The 16,844-nt window shown below is 39.1% G+C and overlaps 3 protein-coding genes across 8 annotated transcripts; 1 reads left to right on the top strand and 2 right to left on the bottom strand.

The window, feature by feature from the left end:
- Positions 1-208: 208 nt before the first annotated feature.
- Positions 209-6,640, bottom strand: LOC108266988 (uncharacterized protein C13orf42). Of its 2 annotated transcripts, XM_017470833.3 has the most exons (4): positions 4,426-6,640; positions 3,867-4,352; positions 1,994-2,138; positions 209-1,695 (listed from the first exon to the last, which is right to left on the bottom strand). In XM_017470833.3, the coding sequence occupies exons 2-4, from the start codon at positions 4,242-4,244 to the stop codon at positions 1,445-1,447; spliced, it is 774 nt and encodes a 257-aa protein (XP_017326322.1). In that variant the 5' UTR covers positions 4,245-4,352; positions 4,426-6,640; the 3' UTR covers positions 209-1,444. The 2 variants fall into 2 exon arrangements, with proteins under 2 accessions (XP_017326322.1, XP_053536893.1); XM_053680918.1 differs by having other exon boundaries at positions 3,867-6,640.
- Positions 6,641-7,889: 1,249 nt separating this feature from the next.
- On the top strand, positions 7,890-9,756 carry LOC108266986 (TLR adapter interacting with SLC15A4 on the lysosome). Of its 2 annotated transcripts, none has more exons than XM_017470832.3 (2): positions 7,890-8,033; positions 8,142-9,756. In XM_017470832.3, exon 2 carries the CDS (start codon positions 8,144-8,146, stop codon positions 8,936-8,938), a length of 795 nt encoding a protein of 264 aa, XP_017326321.1. In that variant the 5' UTR covers positions 7,890-8,033; positions 8,142-8,143; the 3' UTR covers positions 8,939-9,756. The 2 variants fall into 2 exon arrangements, with proteins under 2 accessions (XP_017326321.1, XP_017326320.1); XM_017470831.3 differs by having other exon boundaries at positions 7,961-8,037.
- A 2,052-nt stretch (positions 9,757-11,808) lies between these two features.
- On the bottom strand, positions 11,809-16,834 carry LOC108266546 (E3 ubiquitin-protein ligase TRIM35). Of its 4 annotated transcripts, none has more exons than XM_047156146.2 (8): positions 16,095-16,834; positions 14,845-14,939; positions 14,274-14,718; positions 13,751-13,846; positions 13,428-13,658; positions 13,277-13,299; positions 13,072-13,190; positions 11,809-12,897 (listed from the first exon to the last, which is right to left on the bottom strand). In XM_047156146.2, the coding sequence occupies exons 3-8, from the start codon at positions 14,664-14,666 to the stop codon at positions 12,341-12,343; spliced, it is 1,419 nt and encodes a 472-aa protein (XP_047012102.1). In that variant the 5' UTR covers positions 14,667-14,718; positions 14,845-14,939; positions 16,095-16,834; the 3' UTR covers positions 11,809-12,340. The 4 variants fall into 4 exon arrangements, with proteins under 4 accessions (XP_047012102.1, XP_053536892.1, XP_017325504.1 ...); XM_053680917.1 differs by having other exon boundaries at positions 14,845-14,901; XM_017470015.3 differs by lacking the exon at positions 16,095-16,834 and having other exon boundaries at positions 14,355-14,718; positions 14,845-15,016.
- Positions 16,835-16,844: the final 10 nt, after the last annotated feature.

The raw sequence follows: 16,844 nt of genomic DNA, 5'->3' as shown, positions 1-16,844 counted from the left end.
CTTAAACATGATAAAATATACTTCCAAAAAAGAAAAATAACTAAACTAATGATGGTTGATGTGTGTGGTATATTATATGAAGAAAAGAAAAAACAATTTGATCTTATTGTTTCAGTGCTTATGGATAGCCGTGTATTTAAGACTATATGTAACACTACAGTACTACTAACTGAATTACTAATTTATTAATTTTGTTTTAAACATCCGGCCATGTGCGTCTTTTAAGGTTTCAGGGTCTGGCTTTGCAAAGTAAAAACATCTGTTTGTTTTGTTTCCTCTTTCCTGAGAAAAAGAAAGTGCATGTTCCTCATATTGACTTTTATTTAAAAAAAAAAAAAAAAAAAAAAAAAATTGAGTTTATCTCGCACCAGGAAACCAATTGTATACATTTAATTTCTAAATAAAAAAAGGTTTTTTTGGGCACAATTTACATTGGAATAAATAATAACTATTTGTTTAAACATGTTTTAGCAGAAGATGAGGCTTCTTCTATACTTATAAAAACAGCCCTAGAATACAACAAAGGCACTTTAAAACCTGAAGCATATTTCATTTACACTGTATTTTATAATTTAATTAAAAAAAAATTCTCCAAATATCTCTTTTAACTTGTTAAGTGTCCAGACTAACACAGGTTCATCCAATCAGAGGAGGTTATAAGAAGGCTAGACATTCAGGTTTCATATCCAGCCACAAAGCAGTTTAGAAATGGCCTGAAGGATTATGTACAACATACACCAGTGCCTGAGCAGCCGACTGATTTAATCTGATCTCCCATAGACAAATCTCTAATTGAGGTTTGTTGAGTAGGAGAGAGTCTTATTACTCGGGCTGGGTGACTCTTTGAACAGAGTTTTTTTTTTTTTTTCCGTCTATAGTCAATTGCCCTGCTGCTGTTGAAAACTCCTGAAACAGAGACTCTGATCTGCTGTGGATTATTGATGAAGCTGGTCAGTGAGGCAGCTTCACTACCCCAATATTACATCACCACACTCACATCCATTTTTCACAACACACAACTCTGATCACTCTCAGCAGCTCTGGACACCATCGAAGGCTGTTCCTCAAATTGTATGTTTGTATGCTTAGTTATTCTAGCCTCCCCAGCCAGGACATTATTTTTTTTTTCCATGTTTGGATAGTGCCACTGATTTTACTATATCCATCAATCCATTCATTCATTCATTCATTCATTCATTCATTCATTTTAGTCTGCTTCCTGGTGAGGGTCATCAATGTCACTACATGTAATTCTTATACTGACCAACTGTCAAGATGAATCACTTGACAAGCTGTCGCAGAGTTAGCATACCTGTGTTGCATTCCACTACAGAACTATTTTGACTGAAATAGAACTGAAATCTGAATGGCTTATCCATTACAAAGGTATGTCATCATGAACCAACTGGGATGCTTATCAGTCATTTGCATTTAATGCCACATGCTAATCTTTCTTCTTAAGCTTGGGCTTGAAGCGCAGGCTCTGCAAGGCACTCTCCACCACTTTGGGTAGGTGAATGGGGTTTCTCTGCAGCTGTCTCAAACTGCTTGTGGTCCCACCTGCTGCCTTCCTCCAAGCACTTTCATCTGACCCCAGCTCTGCCCTCTTCAGCCGAGACTCGTCTGTGGCTATCCGCCGTGGGTCTCGCAGCACCCAGTTAGAATGGAGGTCGTGCTGACTTGTACTGGTCGCCACTGTGGACAGGCACAATGAAGACATGATAAATGATGATGCATTTACTGAACAAGAATGAACTCCATAGAAAAAAACTAAATAGCCACCTTAAACATGGCTCTAATATTTTCTGATTGATGTAATGACTTGCCATGTGTCTCTGTACAGTTCAAATGGGATGAATTTCTCACTGGTTCATAGAATATGTGACAATTTAAATCATATGAGGTTTCAGTTCTTATAAAATGCCAAAAGTTAGGAAAATGCTCATAATAAAAATAATTGGTCAATGATTGGTTAAATGTTCTCTCAACATACCAATAAAGTCTACATCTGCGTGGCCATCATCCACATGTGGTTTTCTTGTGCGCTCTGAGTCACAGCTGGCAATAACAGCATCAAAAAACTGCAGTGTGTCCTCTTCGCTGGGGATTGGTGGGGCAGATGGTTGAGGATTTATATGCTTTGAAAGATTTGGAAAAAGACTATGCATTAATACTGCCTGATAATCGGCTCACAGGTTCATTTCAGTAGGCGTATTATCAACCTAATGATCAATATGCTAATTATCAAGCCCTTTCTGTGTTACATTTCTGCATAACTGTAGCATTGTCTAGGCATCAGGAGAAATATACCATGTAACATGGTTTAAGTGTAATTAACACCAGTGGTTACATTGTTTAATAAAATTTTATAGAAAGGGTGAGTTTAGGGAAAGTTATACATAGGCTACTGACCGTTTTCGCACTGCTGAAGATCGAAACTGAAGTGCGCTATACTGTTAATGCAGTCGAATTAAATGTGCATTCCTACAGTTAAGAACCTGCTCAGCATATGCACTTGGATACTAATTGATTTATGACAGTCATATGTCCAATGTGGTTTGGTGTTTAAATCTCATAAATGAACTTTGAGAATGGACTTCTCTTAAGTTATAGGTTTCCAGCTCTGGTCCTGATGTGTACCCCCTGTCTTGCACAGTTTAGTGTTTTCCCTGCTCTAACACACCCACTTTAACTCAGAAATGATTGTAAATTAGCTGATTAGTTGGATGAGATGTGTTGGGAACACTAACATCTAAATGTGCAGAACAGAGTTTACTCCAGGACCAGCGTTAGGATCCTATGTCTCTTAATTGATAGCTTATAATGACATTAATCCAAATGGGTGGAAAAGGAAGCTGTTCTTTAAGTGATGGCCATGAAACATGGGTATTCAGCTTTCTGCAGCCAGGAAACTAAAATTAGTTAAACTGTAAAATAAAATGGTGCACTTATATAGCACTTTTATCCAAAGCACTTTACACTGTGTCTCATTCAGCCATTCACACACCAATGGTATCAGAGCTGCAATGCAAGGTGCTAACTTGCCATCGGGAGCAACCTGGCTTAAGTGTCTTACCCAAGGACACTTCGGCATGTGGAGTCATGTAGGCCGGGAATCAAACCGCCCACCCTACGATTAGTGGACAACCCACTCTTCCACCTGAGCCACAGCTGCCCTGTCCATGTAGTTCCTTGTACCCCCTCAGTAGTTGTATGAATGTAATCTTACTGTACTATTCTAGGGTAAATTAGTCATTTTTAATGTGTACAGAAATATTATGGTTATTTACTGGAGCCACAAATCTTTTTATTCCTGAACTTTCCACTGTCACACTGGGCCAGAGTGACATTATTTATAGCAATACTTATTTTGAGTTAATGAGGTTTGGATTTAACCCATTCAATTTAAGTGACCAGTGCTATGGGACAGCAATAATAAACAGCCCTGCTGGGGAAAAAACCCCAATAGAAACCCTCATAGAATATGTAATGGTTGTAATGGTTATAATGGGGATTGTATTTGTTTTAATGGAATCTTTAATGGTCCCTGCCGGTCTCTACTGGTAATTTGTTGCCTTCTATTGGTGGCATGTTATGTCTAGTGGATACCATTCAAGACCAATAATGTTAATGGTTTTAATGGTTAACAGCTGGGTTGTAATGGTATTTGTAGTGGAAACCATTAGAATTTCTGCGATAGTTTCTATTTTTTTTTTAATTGTTTTTTTTTTCCAACAGGGAAGCCTTTAATAACTTCGATATTAATGAGCTGTGATTTCCTCCAATGCAACATAATAAAAATCACGAATTCCCTGGCTGAGCTTCTCAAACCCCTGCTTTAAGCAGTCGTTAGTAGATTTTCTCACCTGTGGAGGTTGGGGTGCGGGCTTCTTCTTGCTCGAAGTTTGCGCTCGCCGTTCTCCTTGTTTCAGGTCACTGACGCTCTTGGTGTAACGTCGCCTGAGCGCGACCAGCTCCTGCAGGTACTCCAGACATTCCTGGTTTTGGGAGTAGAACCACACGCGCTCCTCGCGGCTGTGGTAATAGTAGAGCGCGGTGCTGGACTGAACACTGATCGCGCTCGCGCTTCGCTTCAGCGTCGAGTCCCTGTGCGCGCGATTCCTCTCTCCCACTGCGAGCATGGAGGCGCTGCGCACGAGCTTCACCGTGCACGCGCTGTGGTAGTCCTCCCGCGCGCTGGGGTCGCGGCTCGGCCGGAAAACCGCGTTGATTTTCTTGAACATCACAGCAAACACACCGACCACCAGGTCATCAAATTATAATAATAATAATAATAATCCAATAGATGCTCGCAATCCGCGTCCATCCCTTGTCTGGATTAACTTCATAGCCTACATGGAAATACTCAAGTCTGTAACACGATTTACATTGAATGAGTGATAAATTGGGATATAATTAACATACCTGTCCTTGAATGGTAGTAAATTCACGCACGGATTAAAAAGGCAAAACAACTCCCATGTTACCTCACGGTGTTGCGGTGTAACGTAACCATGGCAACCGGCTTCGTAACTCTAAACCAAACTTTAATAATGAATCAGCGACACGCGTATTAGACTACACACAGATAATCAGGGGCTTTATATGCCAACAGGCGTTCATTACACAGAGAACATTCATTACCTCAGTGGTGAAAAGACACTAAGAGTGTCCATTTGGGCCCAGATTGACTTAGTCTAGATTATATAATGGCTAGCATACAGTATAGAACACGTTTAAACAGGTACAGCTTTCAGGGGTTGATGTGTAGGCCTTCAACAAAAACAGGTCAGGATTGTTTTTGTCCCCCTTGTAAACTTTGCCTTATTGTCATTATCTGAGGGTAGGTCAGGGACTCTTCACCTGCTCACAACCAGCAGGTGAGCGAGACAATCTGGCCTGATTCACTTATCCCATGAAAAAATGAAGAGAAATTTAGAAAAAGAATGTGATGTGTGCTTAAAAGTACTGTGTGAAAGTCACAGACACCCTATTTTTATCCACTCAGTCACTGTCCACTGTATTAGGAACACCTGTACTCTTGCACATTTATGCGGTTATCTAGTCAGCCAATCATGTGGCAGTAGACCTCAACCCCTCTGAACAACTTTGGGATGAACTGGAACACCAACTGCACCCCAGGCCTCATCGCCTTACACCAGTACCTGACCTCACTAATGCATTTCAGGCAAATCCCCACAACCACACTCCACACTTTAGTGGAAAGCCTTCCCAGAAGAGTGGAGGTTATTATAACAGCAAACGGGGACTAAATTTGGAATGGGATGTTCAACAAGTAGGGGTTAGTGGTTAGGATGTTTGCCTCACACCTCCATGGTCAAGGGTTCGACTCCTGCTGCGGCCCTGTGTGTGCTCAGCTTGCATGCTCTCACTGTGCTCCAAAGACATGCATTGTATGCTGATTGGCATGTCCAAAAGTGTCCATAGTGTATGAATGGGTGTGTGATTGTGCCCTGAAATGGATTGGGGCCCTATCCAGGGTGTCCCCCTTTTTGTGCCCCATGCTCCCTGGGATAGGCTCCAGGTTCCCCGTGACCCAGTAAGGATATGAAGTACAGAAAATGTATGTATGTATGTATGGATGTTCAACTATTACACATGAGTGTTATTGCCACATGTCCACAAACTTTTGGGCATGCCATATAGTCTATGTCCAAGTAATAGGCCTGTGCTATTTATAGGACCTGTGCTAGTCAATGCACAACATGCAGAGATTATCATAGTTGTTAACACTAGTACTAGAGACATTAGTATTAGTTAGCTATGGGTAAGCATAAATATTCCTTATATACAGTGCCCTCCACTAATATTTAGTTAGTTACAGTTACATTTATATAGTGCTTTTCTAGACACTCAAAGTACTATTGGCACCCTTGGTAAATATGAGCAAAGACGGCTCTGAAAAATTGTTTTAATTGTTTCATCTTTTGATCTTTTGTTCGAAGAATTCACAAAAATACTCTTCTCTCATGGATATCAAACAATTGCAAACAAAACACAGGTTTATAAAAAGTTTTTGTTAAATATAGGTGTGCAACAATTATTGGCACCCTTTTAATCAATACTTTGTGCTACTTCCCTTTGTCAAGATAACAGCTCTGAGTATTCTCCTATAATGCCTGATGAGGTTGGAGATGGGCAAGGGACCCGAGACCATTCCTCCACACAGAATCTATCCAGATCCTTCAAATTTCGAGGTCCATGCTGGGGGACTCTCCTCTTAAGTTCATTCCACAGGTGTGGGTATGGGTAGGGGTTTCAAGTCAGGGGACTGGGATGGCCATGGCAGGCAGACCTTGATTTTGGGGTCAGTCAACACATTTCAACACATTTTTGTGTTGATTTTGATGTTCTTGATTTTGATGTGGTCAACACATTTTTGTGCTGATTTTCATGAATGTTTTGGATCATTATCCTGCTGGAAGATCCAACCACGGCCCATTTTAAGCTTTCTGGCAGAGGCAGTCAGGTTTTCATTTAATATCTGTTGATATTTGATAGACTCCATTATGCCATGTATCCTAACAAAATGTCCAGGTCCTCTGGCAGAAAAACAGCCCCAAAACATTAAAGAGCCTACCATATTTAACCGAGGGCATGAGGTACTTTTCCATATGGCTACCTCTCTGTGTGCGCCAAAACCACCTCTGGTGTTTATTGCCAAAAAGCTCTATTTTGGTTTCTGCCCATAGCACCCGATCCCATTTGAAGTTCCAGTAGTGTCTGGCAAACTGAAGATGCTTGAGTTTGTTTTTGGATGAGAGGAGAGACTTTTTCCATGAAACCCTTCCAAACAACTTGTGGTGATGTAGGTGACTTCGGATTGTAGTTCTGGAGATTTTCTGACCCTAAGACGCAACTAACTTCTGCAATTCTCCAGCTGTGAACCTTGGTGATATTTTGGCCACTTGAACCATCCTCCTCACAGTGTGCTGAGACAATATAGACACACGTCCAATTCTAGGTTGATTTATAACATTTTCAGTTGACTGGAACTTCTTAATTATTGCCCTGATGGTGGAAATGGGCATTTCAATGCCTGTGCTATTTTCTTATAGCCACTTCCTGTTTTGTGAAGCTCAAAGACCTTTTGCTACACATCACAGCTATATTCCTTGGTCTTACCCATTGTTATGAATGAAATTTGGCCTATGTGTTACCTCATATGTATATCCCTGTGAATCAGGAAGCCATGGTTGAACAATTCCCTGTTCCTAGTCACCCAAGCTTAGTTTTTTCTTTTTCTTCTGGTTCTTCTGGAGACTGTACTTGCTTTTTCTTTCTGCAGGTAAAACCAAAGAGGCTTCATTATATTTTATCTGTCTATCTTAAGTGTTCTAATTGGTTATTGGTCATTATCATTGTTAGAACTAAAGTTATGGCCTTGCTACATGCTTGCTACAGAGGCAAGGTAACCACAAGTGACGATACAGCTCCAGGTGCAAGACTGGGGAATATTTTCTGACTGAAATACTGATCAACTTGTTTTCTAGAAACTGAAATTAATCTCTTCCTTTTCTCATATAGACAGCTGTGCTATACAGTGTACATGCGTCTTTGTGTGTGAGACTACAACAGGTACAAGAATTCTATACTTATAAACTCCTCATGAGGAAGTCTTGATCCAAATGTTACTCAGTTAATTTATATCTGAACTTGTCTGTAATACCTACAGACTTGCTGATTGTTTTAATGTTAGACCATAACAGTTCATCTCTACAGACTCTGTGTTTTGCGATTTTGCCATGGATAGAAGTTACTACATTTCTAGCTTATAGCAAGATGTTAAACATAACTCATACATTCCTATATATGTGTACTAAGTCTAATATGATTACATGATACACAACTGTTCTGAAATCACAAATGATTCTTTCACTTCCTCATGTAGTACTATATAAAACCTGCATAAAGGGGCAGGAGTTTCACTCCACCTCTTACACTATCACAGAATCAAGGGACACACACACCGCAGTCATACAGAGCATTACCCAACCATTATCATCGCAACAGTAGGTGAGCTTTAAACCAATCTGATGTTACCACAATAACAAATGAGTGACAGTTTTGTTATGTTAACTAATAATTTCTTTTTGGATATTGCTTGTGTGTGTATATAGGGATGCTGTGTGAAAGTAGGTTGTGGCATATGACTTTTTGTTCTGATTCTGAGTGTGTGGATCCTCCCACTTGCCACTCAGTCAATGCTCCTAAATCTCCTCCTCTGGCCGCCAACCTGTCAGCACAAATTGAAGTCCCAGTCCACTGCTCTCCCAGCAACTCTTCTCAAGAGCTCCAGTCCCCAGACTTTCAGTCTGTTTCTGTAGCACCCCTGGATTGCCGAAATCTGTCTCCAGGCATGGGCATCCCTGGTCGAGCACCATCTCCAGGAACAGAGGCCTTCCTAGTGCCCCCCAGTTGCCACAGCATTTGCCAACATTACAATGATCTATACATTGCTGGAGGCCAGGTGCTGCCTCTCAGTCCTGGTGTAGGCAATCTAGAAGGCAATTCCTCACAGGACCCCCACCCTGGGCCCTTCCTGCTTTCCAGAGATGTTCCTCCTCCCTCCCTTCTTCCTCCTCTGCTCCCTGAATACAGGAGTTCCAGACGCTGGAGAGAGGGCAGTGTGCGTGAACGTCTCTCTCTGCTGCAGGATGGTCGTCCGCTTTCTAACTCAGAGCTGAATGGCTACCTGGAACAGAAGCTGCTGGAGCTGTACACAGAGTACCTTACTGAGGGCCCTATCATGGCGTCTGAGCTAGAGCAGATCACGCTACAGCTGAGCCGAGAGCACAAGCTGGAGACGGGCCAAGTCAAAGACATGCTTCTCAGCTGCCTGCTGAGAGCCACCAGCAGCCAGCAGTCCAGTGAGTTCAGTACACCAGTGCTGCAGATCTCCACCCAGACAAAGTGAAAAGGATGAAGAGAACATGGAAAAGGAGGAGTGGAAGAGAGGGATAAATTACAGCAATGGGAAGTTATAGAGCTAGAATGAGAAGAAAATGTGTGCACATTTTTTCAATTGTACAGTGAAAGTGTATTATAACAGGAAGTGTGAAATTGAGTGTATTTTAATGGCAACTTAAAAAAAAAGATTGTGATGTTAAAAACAGGGGAAAAAATGAAGGAACTTGCACTCAAAAAGGACTCAAAATACTAATTATACAAAATGTGTCATAGATGAACACATTTACTTGGTAAGTCAAGAAGGAAATGCAAGATAACAGCCCTCTAATTTCAATCATAACCATATATGAAAATAATTTAGTTCCATCATTTTGTTGAGCCTGCAATGGACTGGAATGCAATTCAGGGTGTATTCCTGTGTGCTGTCCAGTGACCCCAGGATTGGATCTCTCACAATCCTGTCAAGCATAAACTGATTACTGAAGAGGAATTAATGAATTTTGCTGAACATGTTGTAGACTTTTTAATGCTTTAAGCCACTCTGATCTCCAAATTGGCCTAGCAGGAACATATCTGTATGTGACCATGTCTGTTATCCACCTACAGTTCTGACCCTGTTTTCACCTACTACTGTGTTTGGATTAAAATGCTTTTGAATTAAAATGACTTTTTTTATTACTAAAACCCAACACTGATTTCATCTACAAAATTAATTCAGTATTTTACTAACAAAATGTTCTAATTCACATTCTAATATATATTTATACTACTTGCAGATAGTATAGAGCAGTGGTTCTCAACCAAGGGGCCCCCCTGGGGGGCACAGAGAGATTGGATTGGGGGCGCAAATTATTTTCAAGAAAAAAACAGACAGGGCATCATTTGTGTACTTTATTGCTTTTCAAATAGAATGTGCATAAATGAAAAACCCCGCATTCCCTCTCCTTCTGTATTTTCTTTTTGCTGAGCTTAGCGGAGCTTAGCCTGCCTTTTATGCAGACCAGTGTTGCCAACTTAGCGACTTTTCCGTCCCCTTTAGCGACCTTTTTTTGCAAAAATAAAAAAGCACGTAGCGACAAATCTAGCGACTTTTTGGACAAACCTTAGCAACTTTCCAAATGTCACCAGTACTTTCCTGCAAGCGCGAGGTCTTGCTTTCCTGCTGCCATCTCACCTCTCGTGGGGCGTCTGCTCTGTTCAGTGAGAGGCTGAGAGCCTGAGATTTAACATTGTCATGGATTGCGCCCTTCCTCCCAATTTACACCATTCATATGTGAATGTTTTTAGAATATAAGACGAATGGACTGCAACATATTTTACATGTAAAATAGTACACGTTATTACAGCCTAGTTCTCTTGTTCAAAGTAGTTATAGTGTTCAGAAACATTTTTTTATAATTCATGCTCCATAACTGTCCATTATATAGTTTTATAAAAGTCATAAAAGTTATTTAAAAAAATAATAAAAGTTATGAAAAGTAATTAAAAAAGTAGAAAAACACAAACGCAAACAAGAAAAAATCTATCTATCTATCTAAAACAGATTATAGATTAGGTATATATATCATATAGAATAGATAGCCATTATACCTGGTCTCCTCAAATCTTGGGGGGGGTGCCATATGATAGGTGAAACGGGGGAGGGGCTTTAGTTACAAAAGGTTGGGAACCTCTTGTATAGAGTAATATTCTGGGATGAAGTGAAGGTAAGAGGAAAATCATAGCTGACCCGTCACTCTCTCTATCAGCATTTTTCTCAGTAGACATCGAGAGAGAGATTCACCTGCATTGTGACCTGCAGAGCTTCTGTCCCACATACCACAATAACAACAAAATAATGTATAAAAGTATGAAAAAATACTCTTTCATATTATTGGCCAATCCAGGACCTCCTCAATAAATGACCTAGTGCCAGAAAACTTTCCCATGGAGGAAGATTTACTGTCCTAGTCTTGAGCCCCAAAACTGCTGCTTAAAAAGGTTTGTTTTAGCATTACCAGTAATTATTTTCCAGATTCACATATTGGGGCTGTATCTTTACTTAAAAAGTTATTGAAAAAGATAGGTAACTTAGGGGTGTAAGGATGCATTCTGACACTATGCATTGCGATGCAGAAGAATTGACAAGGTGCATCCTGGGACTGTGCAGTTCTCATGGTGGGAAAGCATTCTATTAATAATGCATCTAATGCAATTGCACTGTTTGAACACTGTTTGAGGTCCCAATCTGCACAACCAATAAAGTTCAAACATACAGTATTTAAAGAGAACGCCGGGATCGTAGCTCCGGATGACAACTATCAACACGCATTATAGGTTATATGGTTACACAATCATGTTATAACAGTTAAAAAGAGCTCTTCAGTAGCTTTTAAAATAACACCAGCTCCATGCTGCTGTGATCTACGGCCCCCAAGGTTGCAGAACTTGGACATTTTAGCCAACTATGCAGCTCTATTTCCGGTAAAAATGATTCCTCAGGTATCTCTATGAACATTTACGGACACTTTGTTTATTCAATCGAATAAATTTAGAAATGTATTTATTTATTTTTAAGATACTGTATAGTGAACCTCTAGTACGTTTTGTTTACAACATTAGACCTCTGTTGTTAGCAATTTTTTAAATTTATTTAGTATTATACAGACAAAAATGCACACTATTATGCATTGTTAATGTTTCAGAAAAAAAAAACTTTTGTCATAATTTTTCTTCAAACAAAATATTCTTAGAATCGAACTGAAATCATGATGCCATTATCGTGAATCGAATCGAATCATGACCTGAGTGTATCGTTATACCACTAGGGATTATTGAAAAAGTCATCTTTCTCCTCTTTTACTTGTTACTGTTAATAAAGAATTATTTTTTTCAACATGCCTTTGAACAGTTTAATGATTAGTTCAGTGCACCCAGGTTGCCAGGTAAAAAATACAATTGTGTGTTTGTGATACTAACTAGTTAATTACAATGTGTTTTTAGCTGGGAAATATAACATGAAATTTTGACTTAACTCATCAAGTTCTGTCAACCTAAAATTAAAAGTTATGCATTAGAACTTTAAGAGGCTGCAACTAAGCACTTTCAGTTTGGTCAGCATTTAAATTTAAATAAAAAAACTAATCATCCATGAAGTTATTTCCTCATTTGTAAGTCACTTTGGATAAAAGCGTCTGCTAAATGAATAAATGTAAATGTTAAAAATGTGATGAAATCAGTTATGTAATCTTTTAAAGTTGGAGAGTAATCTTTAAAATGTTTTATAGTGTACATTGCAGGTCTATGCAAGACTGAAATATAATTGTTGACACAACAGAACACACTGTACTGTAAGAATATAAAGTAAACTGTCTAAACAAAGACAAGTATTCATAAAAAATAGATCTGATTAAGCTTAAAAATATATTTTTTATTTCTGAACCAGCTCTAACTGATTCACGCTTACAGAGCAATGAAGTGGGAGGATCTTCAGAGAATTCTCTTTATATGTATCAGCTAAAAATGGCCGTAATTTCTCAGTAAATGTGTGTGTGAATGTGTATATGTGTGTGTTAGTAATAGGGTTAGATAATGACAGCTTTCCTCTCTCCCAGTCCAGCTGCACTCTGATCCTCTCGAGTTCTTGTGGTATTGAGATGGGAGTGGTTGGATGTGGTGTAGAACATACTGCATGTTTGCCGTTCTTAAACCACATAAACCAGATTCCAATTCTGTTAAATATATCTCCCTTCTTCTGAGCAGACTCTGTCATCACACCCAGTGACCACTGTTTACAGCCTCCAACTTCAACATCCCAGCAGTGTGTCCCTGAATTAAAGCCCTCAGAGCAAAGGATACATTCAAATTTATCAAATCTCTCTTGATTATCAGGAAGCTCCTGTTCCTTAACATTGCGTCTCACAGTGGTCAGATCATCAGATACAATGAGATTAGAATGAGCAGTATTGGGGTCCAGAGTTACAGGTGCTGAAAACATACACAGAGAGAGAGGGAGGGAGAGAGAGAGAGAGAGAGAGAGAGAGAGAGAGAGAGAGAGAGAGAGAGAAATGTTGTTAAGCAATGACTTAACAGCAAACAGAATATTAGCTGCTAGTCACAATTTAAAGATCACACACAGTACATAAATATAAAATATATTACTGTATTGGACAATGTCCTGCATCTTCTCCCAGACTCTGAACTTCAGATTGGCCAGATGTTTTGCCACATGGATCAGTGCTCCTGAAAGCTCCTCTGGATCTTGCATTGTACACTGAGCTCTACAAAAATATTCAGGAGTCAGTGTTGCTGTGGATTTGGATTCAGAAACACAGAGAACGAGAGAGACAGGAACCACATCACTCACCTTTTCACTGTGGCTTCATAGTTCTGTAAAACAACAATGCAAACATCAGTGTATATGATTTACATTTTTACACCACTGAAATGTCATGTTTCTGATGATGGAAAGAATTTTCACTTTCTCACAGTATAAATACTGACTAAATGATCCTCACTTGTAAGAAAGAGACGTCTTCAGCTCTCATCTCCTCTTCTATGACTCTGATTGTGTCCGAAAGAGACGATATGTCTCTGCTCAGATTCTCAATCTTCTCCTTCATCATCTGACTCTTCTGCTCCTCTTCCTCTCTCAGTGCAGCGATCCTGACTGCCTCTTCATCTCGTAGAAATTGGTGAAACTTCTCAAACTCCTCCTTAATATGCCGCTCTGTGTGTTGGGCCTGAATCTGCAGTGAAGAGCAAATCAAATGAAATACAACTGATTATGCAATGATACAATATATAATTATAATATTAAAACAATGTTACTGACTCTAACCTTTATATGTTCTGCAGTCCGACTCCAGTTCAGATTACAGTCTTTAAAGATCTTCAGTTTCTCCTGTAGGAGCTTCAGTGCAGTTTTGAGCTCCTCCTGAAACAAATCAACACACTACATGGAGACTCTGTGCTTCAGATATTAATTAACATTCTGCTCACCACTGAACTTTGCCATGCTTATTCTGTAATTATTCATGCTTATTCATGAAAATCAAGTAGATTTTCAGTGTAACAATTACACATAATATAATGAAATTAACAACTATTTAAACTAAATTTAATTGTAGTAAAGGATGCAACGGGAAATGTGATCAAAATCATAACTTACAGATTGTTATGGACTTTTCAGGAGGGATTGAGCTTGGTATGGTTTCTTATATTTCGCATTTGAGAGTAAAATCTATTATAAGACTTAAATGTGAAACTTTTCTGAAAAATTTGTGTGTGGTGTGCTATACTTTTCAGAAAAGAGTAAAATCCACAGATATGTCTGCATGTGTAAAGTTTTCATTCCTGTTTACCTTACAGTCAGTTACTGTCTCATTAGTGGGGCAGATTTTGTGCTCTTTGAGTTTTTCTGAATCCTGATTTATCACACACACCGAGTGCTTATCGTCCAGACTGAAGAGTTTCTCACTGCGCAGACTGCAGACTGTTTCAGACGCTGATGAAGAACTCTGATTTTTCTCCTGTAAGAGAGTCTCACACAGGTTCTTTAAGGCCAGATTTCTGGGTGGATCAGGTATAGACGACATCCACCTACAAAGAGGACATTCTCTGGATCCTTTGGCTTCCCAGGACTTCTCTAAACACACTTTACACATACTGTGACTGCATTCCAGGACAACAGGATCCTTGTAGATATCATGGCACACAGGACAGGAGAAATCCTCCTCCGAAAACTTAGTAGCCATTTTGTTTTGCTGTTGTTATTCGCTCCAGTCTGTTTATGGGACAGTACTCAATCTAGGAAAGTAAACAAATGACTATGGGTCCAGTTAATAATTACTTATTTTCACAACACTGAAAATATAATTCCGTGTTTTTGTGTATAAAATGCATAATAATATAAAATCTAGTGAATAAACTCACCTGAGCAGAACACTGCAGGGTGTTTATGAAGGACTAGAGTCTCAGACTCGGCACTTCCTTAATAGGCGGAGTTTAGGAGAAGACACCTGTTAAGACTGCAGGCAAGGCTTATAAATCTTTTAACAGATATTACAGGTTAAATAACATATTAATTTTGTATAATGTCATCATTTAAAAAGATTTATTTTGTATTTTGGGAATGGAATATATTGTATTACTGAATGTACTTTTATTTTGATGAAGAATACGGTTTTGAAAAAAGAGTTGGGCTGAGGCCGAAACCGCATACTTACCTACTATATAGTAGGCGAAAAGTAGTACGCCAGAGGGGTAGTATGTCCGGATTCTAAGTAGGCGAGAAATACCCGGATGACGTACTGCTTCCTGTGAGATTTCGCAGTATGCAACGGATGCACACTAGGCGAGTTAAACAATCCCATGATGCAACGGGATTGGTGCGGACGAGCTCAAAAAAAGGGTCGGCTTAAAAAAAATAATAAAAAAAAAAAAAATATATATATATATATATATATATATATATATATATATATATATATATATATATATATATATATATATATATATTATACCTTGGTTAAACTGGACTTGTTTAACAATACCCGAATAAGTTGTTTAAGATTTTTGTGTTTTATGACGTCGAAGGTCACATGACAAGCTAACATGGCGGATGTAGTATGTTCGGGATTGTAGTCATAGTACACACATACTGATTAGTACGTACTGTTATAGTATGCGATTTCTGACGTAGCCGGAGAGCAGGGAAGAGAGTTGAAAAAATAAATAAATAAAGACAGAGAAAAGTATTAAGGAAGAGCTCGTTATAGTGTCTTTGTGAAAATATTGTATTATTTCTGCTGAGTAAGAATTAATTGATTTGTTAAATAAGTTATTTTGTATTTGGGGAATGGAATATATGGTATTACTGAATGAAAGTTTACTTTGATACAAAAAAAAAAATAACTTACTTAACAAATCAATTAATTCTTACTCAGCAGAAATAATACAATATTTTCACAAAGACACTATAACGAGCTCTTCCTTAACAATTTTCTCCAACTCTACCCCTCTCTCTCCCTCTCCCCATCAAAGTAAACGTGCCGGGACAACATGTTGTTATGTGCCAAACTCAATATTTGGAAAGGATAACCTGTGGGTACCACCACCTGACGCAAACCATGGTCATTTTTCCACAAACGCATCAATATACCATTTTCCCAAAAATAAGTTACCTTGGAATTTTCAAGTGGAATTTTGTTTGTTGCAGCCTCAATACAGTTCACCAGCGAAGGGTCAGCTTTCTGAGCAGCTGCCAGTTGTTCGTGTCCAATCTGCAATGAAACTTCACATAATTTAAAATATTCACTTTTTCTTTTTGAGGGTTTTGCATCAACTAACATTTCTAATGTCAAACTGACATTTTCAGCTTGAAGAAATGAATGAGATAAATCAACAACTTCATCCCACTTCCGAGCTTGTGCTCGTGTAACCACACAGGCAGGAAAAATATTTAGCAATTTGGCCAATGTATCACCGCTCTCATCCACTCTTGGATTATTAACCACTACAGGGTGAGGAAACACCTGTCCATCTGCTAAATCATTCCCCAAAATGAACTTCACTCCCTCCACTGGGAGTTGGGCACATACTACAACACACACATAACCTGTGACTAGCTCTGAGTTCAGAGACAGTTTGTATACGGGAGCTTTAACACAACCCTCCCCCACCCCTTTGAGAATCATATCAAGATCCAGTATAAGATTCTGGTGTTAATCCTAATACACTGCTCAAAATGAGAGACTGGGCTGCACCTGTATCTCTCAGAATAGACAGTGGTGTTAACTTGTCCTCACTACAGCACACTATCTGGTCCTGTAGGATAAAAGGGTCATAGCCAGATATGGAGGAGACGGGTGACTTAACACATGGCATATAATTTACAAACCACACCCCTTTTGGTTTGCCTGATGCATTTTTTT

The sequence above is a fragment of the Ictalurus punctatus genome, chromosome 6, assembly GCF_001660625.3.
Source record: "Ictalurus punctatus breed USDA103 chromosome 6, Coco_2.0, whole genome shotgun sequence".
Lineage (NCBI taxonomy): Eukaryota > Metazoa > Chordata > Actinopteri > Siluriformes > Ictaluridae > Ictalurus > Ictalurus punctatus.
Note: the sequence above shows the minus strand (reverse complement) of the source record. Positions and strands in the feature narration are given on the sequence as shown.

Excerpts from the sequence above, each read along its gene's own strand:
- LOC108266988 (XM_053680918.1), bottom strand. The coding sequence starts at position 4,244 with ATGTTCAAGAAAATCAACGCGGTTTTCCGGCCGAGCCGCGACCCCAGC. Across the intron at positions 2,139-3,866 it reads CCGCACCCCAACCTCCACAG|CATATAAATCCTCAACCATC; the intron begins GTGAGAAAATCT and ends AATCTTTCAAAG. Across the intron at positions 1,696-1,993 it reads CGCAGATGTAGACTTTATTG|TGGCGACCAGTACAAGTCAG; the intron begins GTATGTTGAGAG and ends GCCTGTCCACAG.
- LOC108266546 (XM_047156146.2), bottom strand. The coding sequence starts at position 14,666 with ATGGCTACTAAGTTTTCGGAGGAGGATTTCTCCTGTCCTGTGTGCCAT. Across the intron at positions 13,300-13,427 it reads AAGACGTCTCTTTCTTACAA|AACTATGAAGCCACAGTGAA; the intron begins GTGAGGATCATT and ends GTTGTTTTACAG. Across the intron at positions 12,898-13,071 it reads GCAGGACATTGTCCAATACA|CACCTGTAACTCTGGACCCC; the intron begins GTAATATATTTT and ends GTATGTTTTCAG.
- LOC108266986 (XM_017470832.3), top strand. The coding sequence starts at position 8,144 with ATGCTGTGTGAAAGTAGGTTGTGGCATATGACTTTTTGTTCTGATTCT.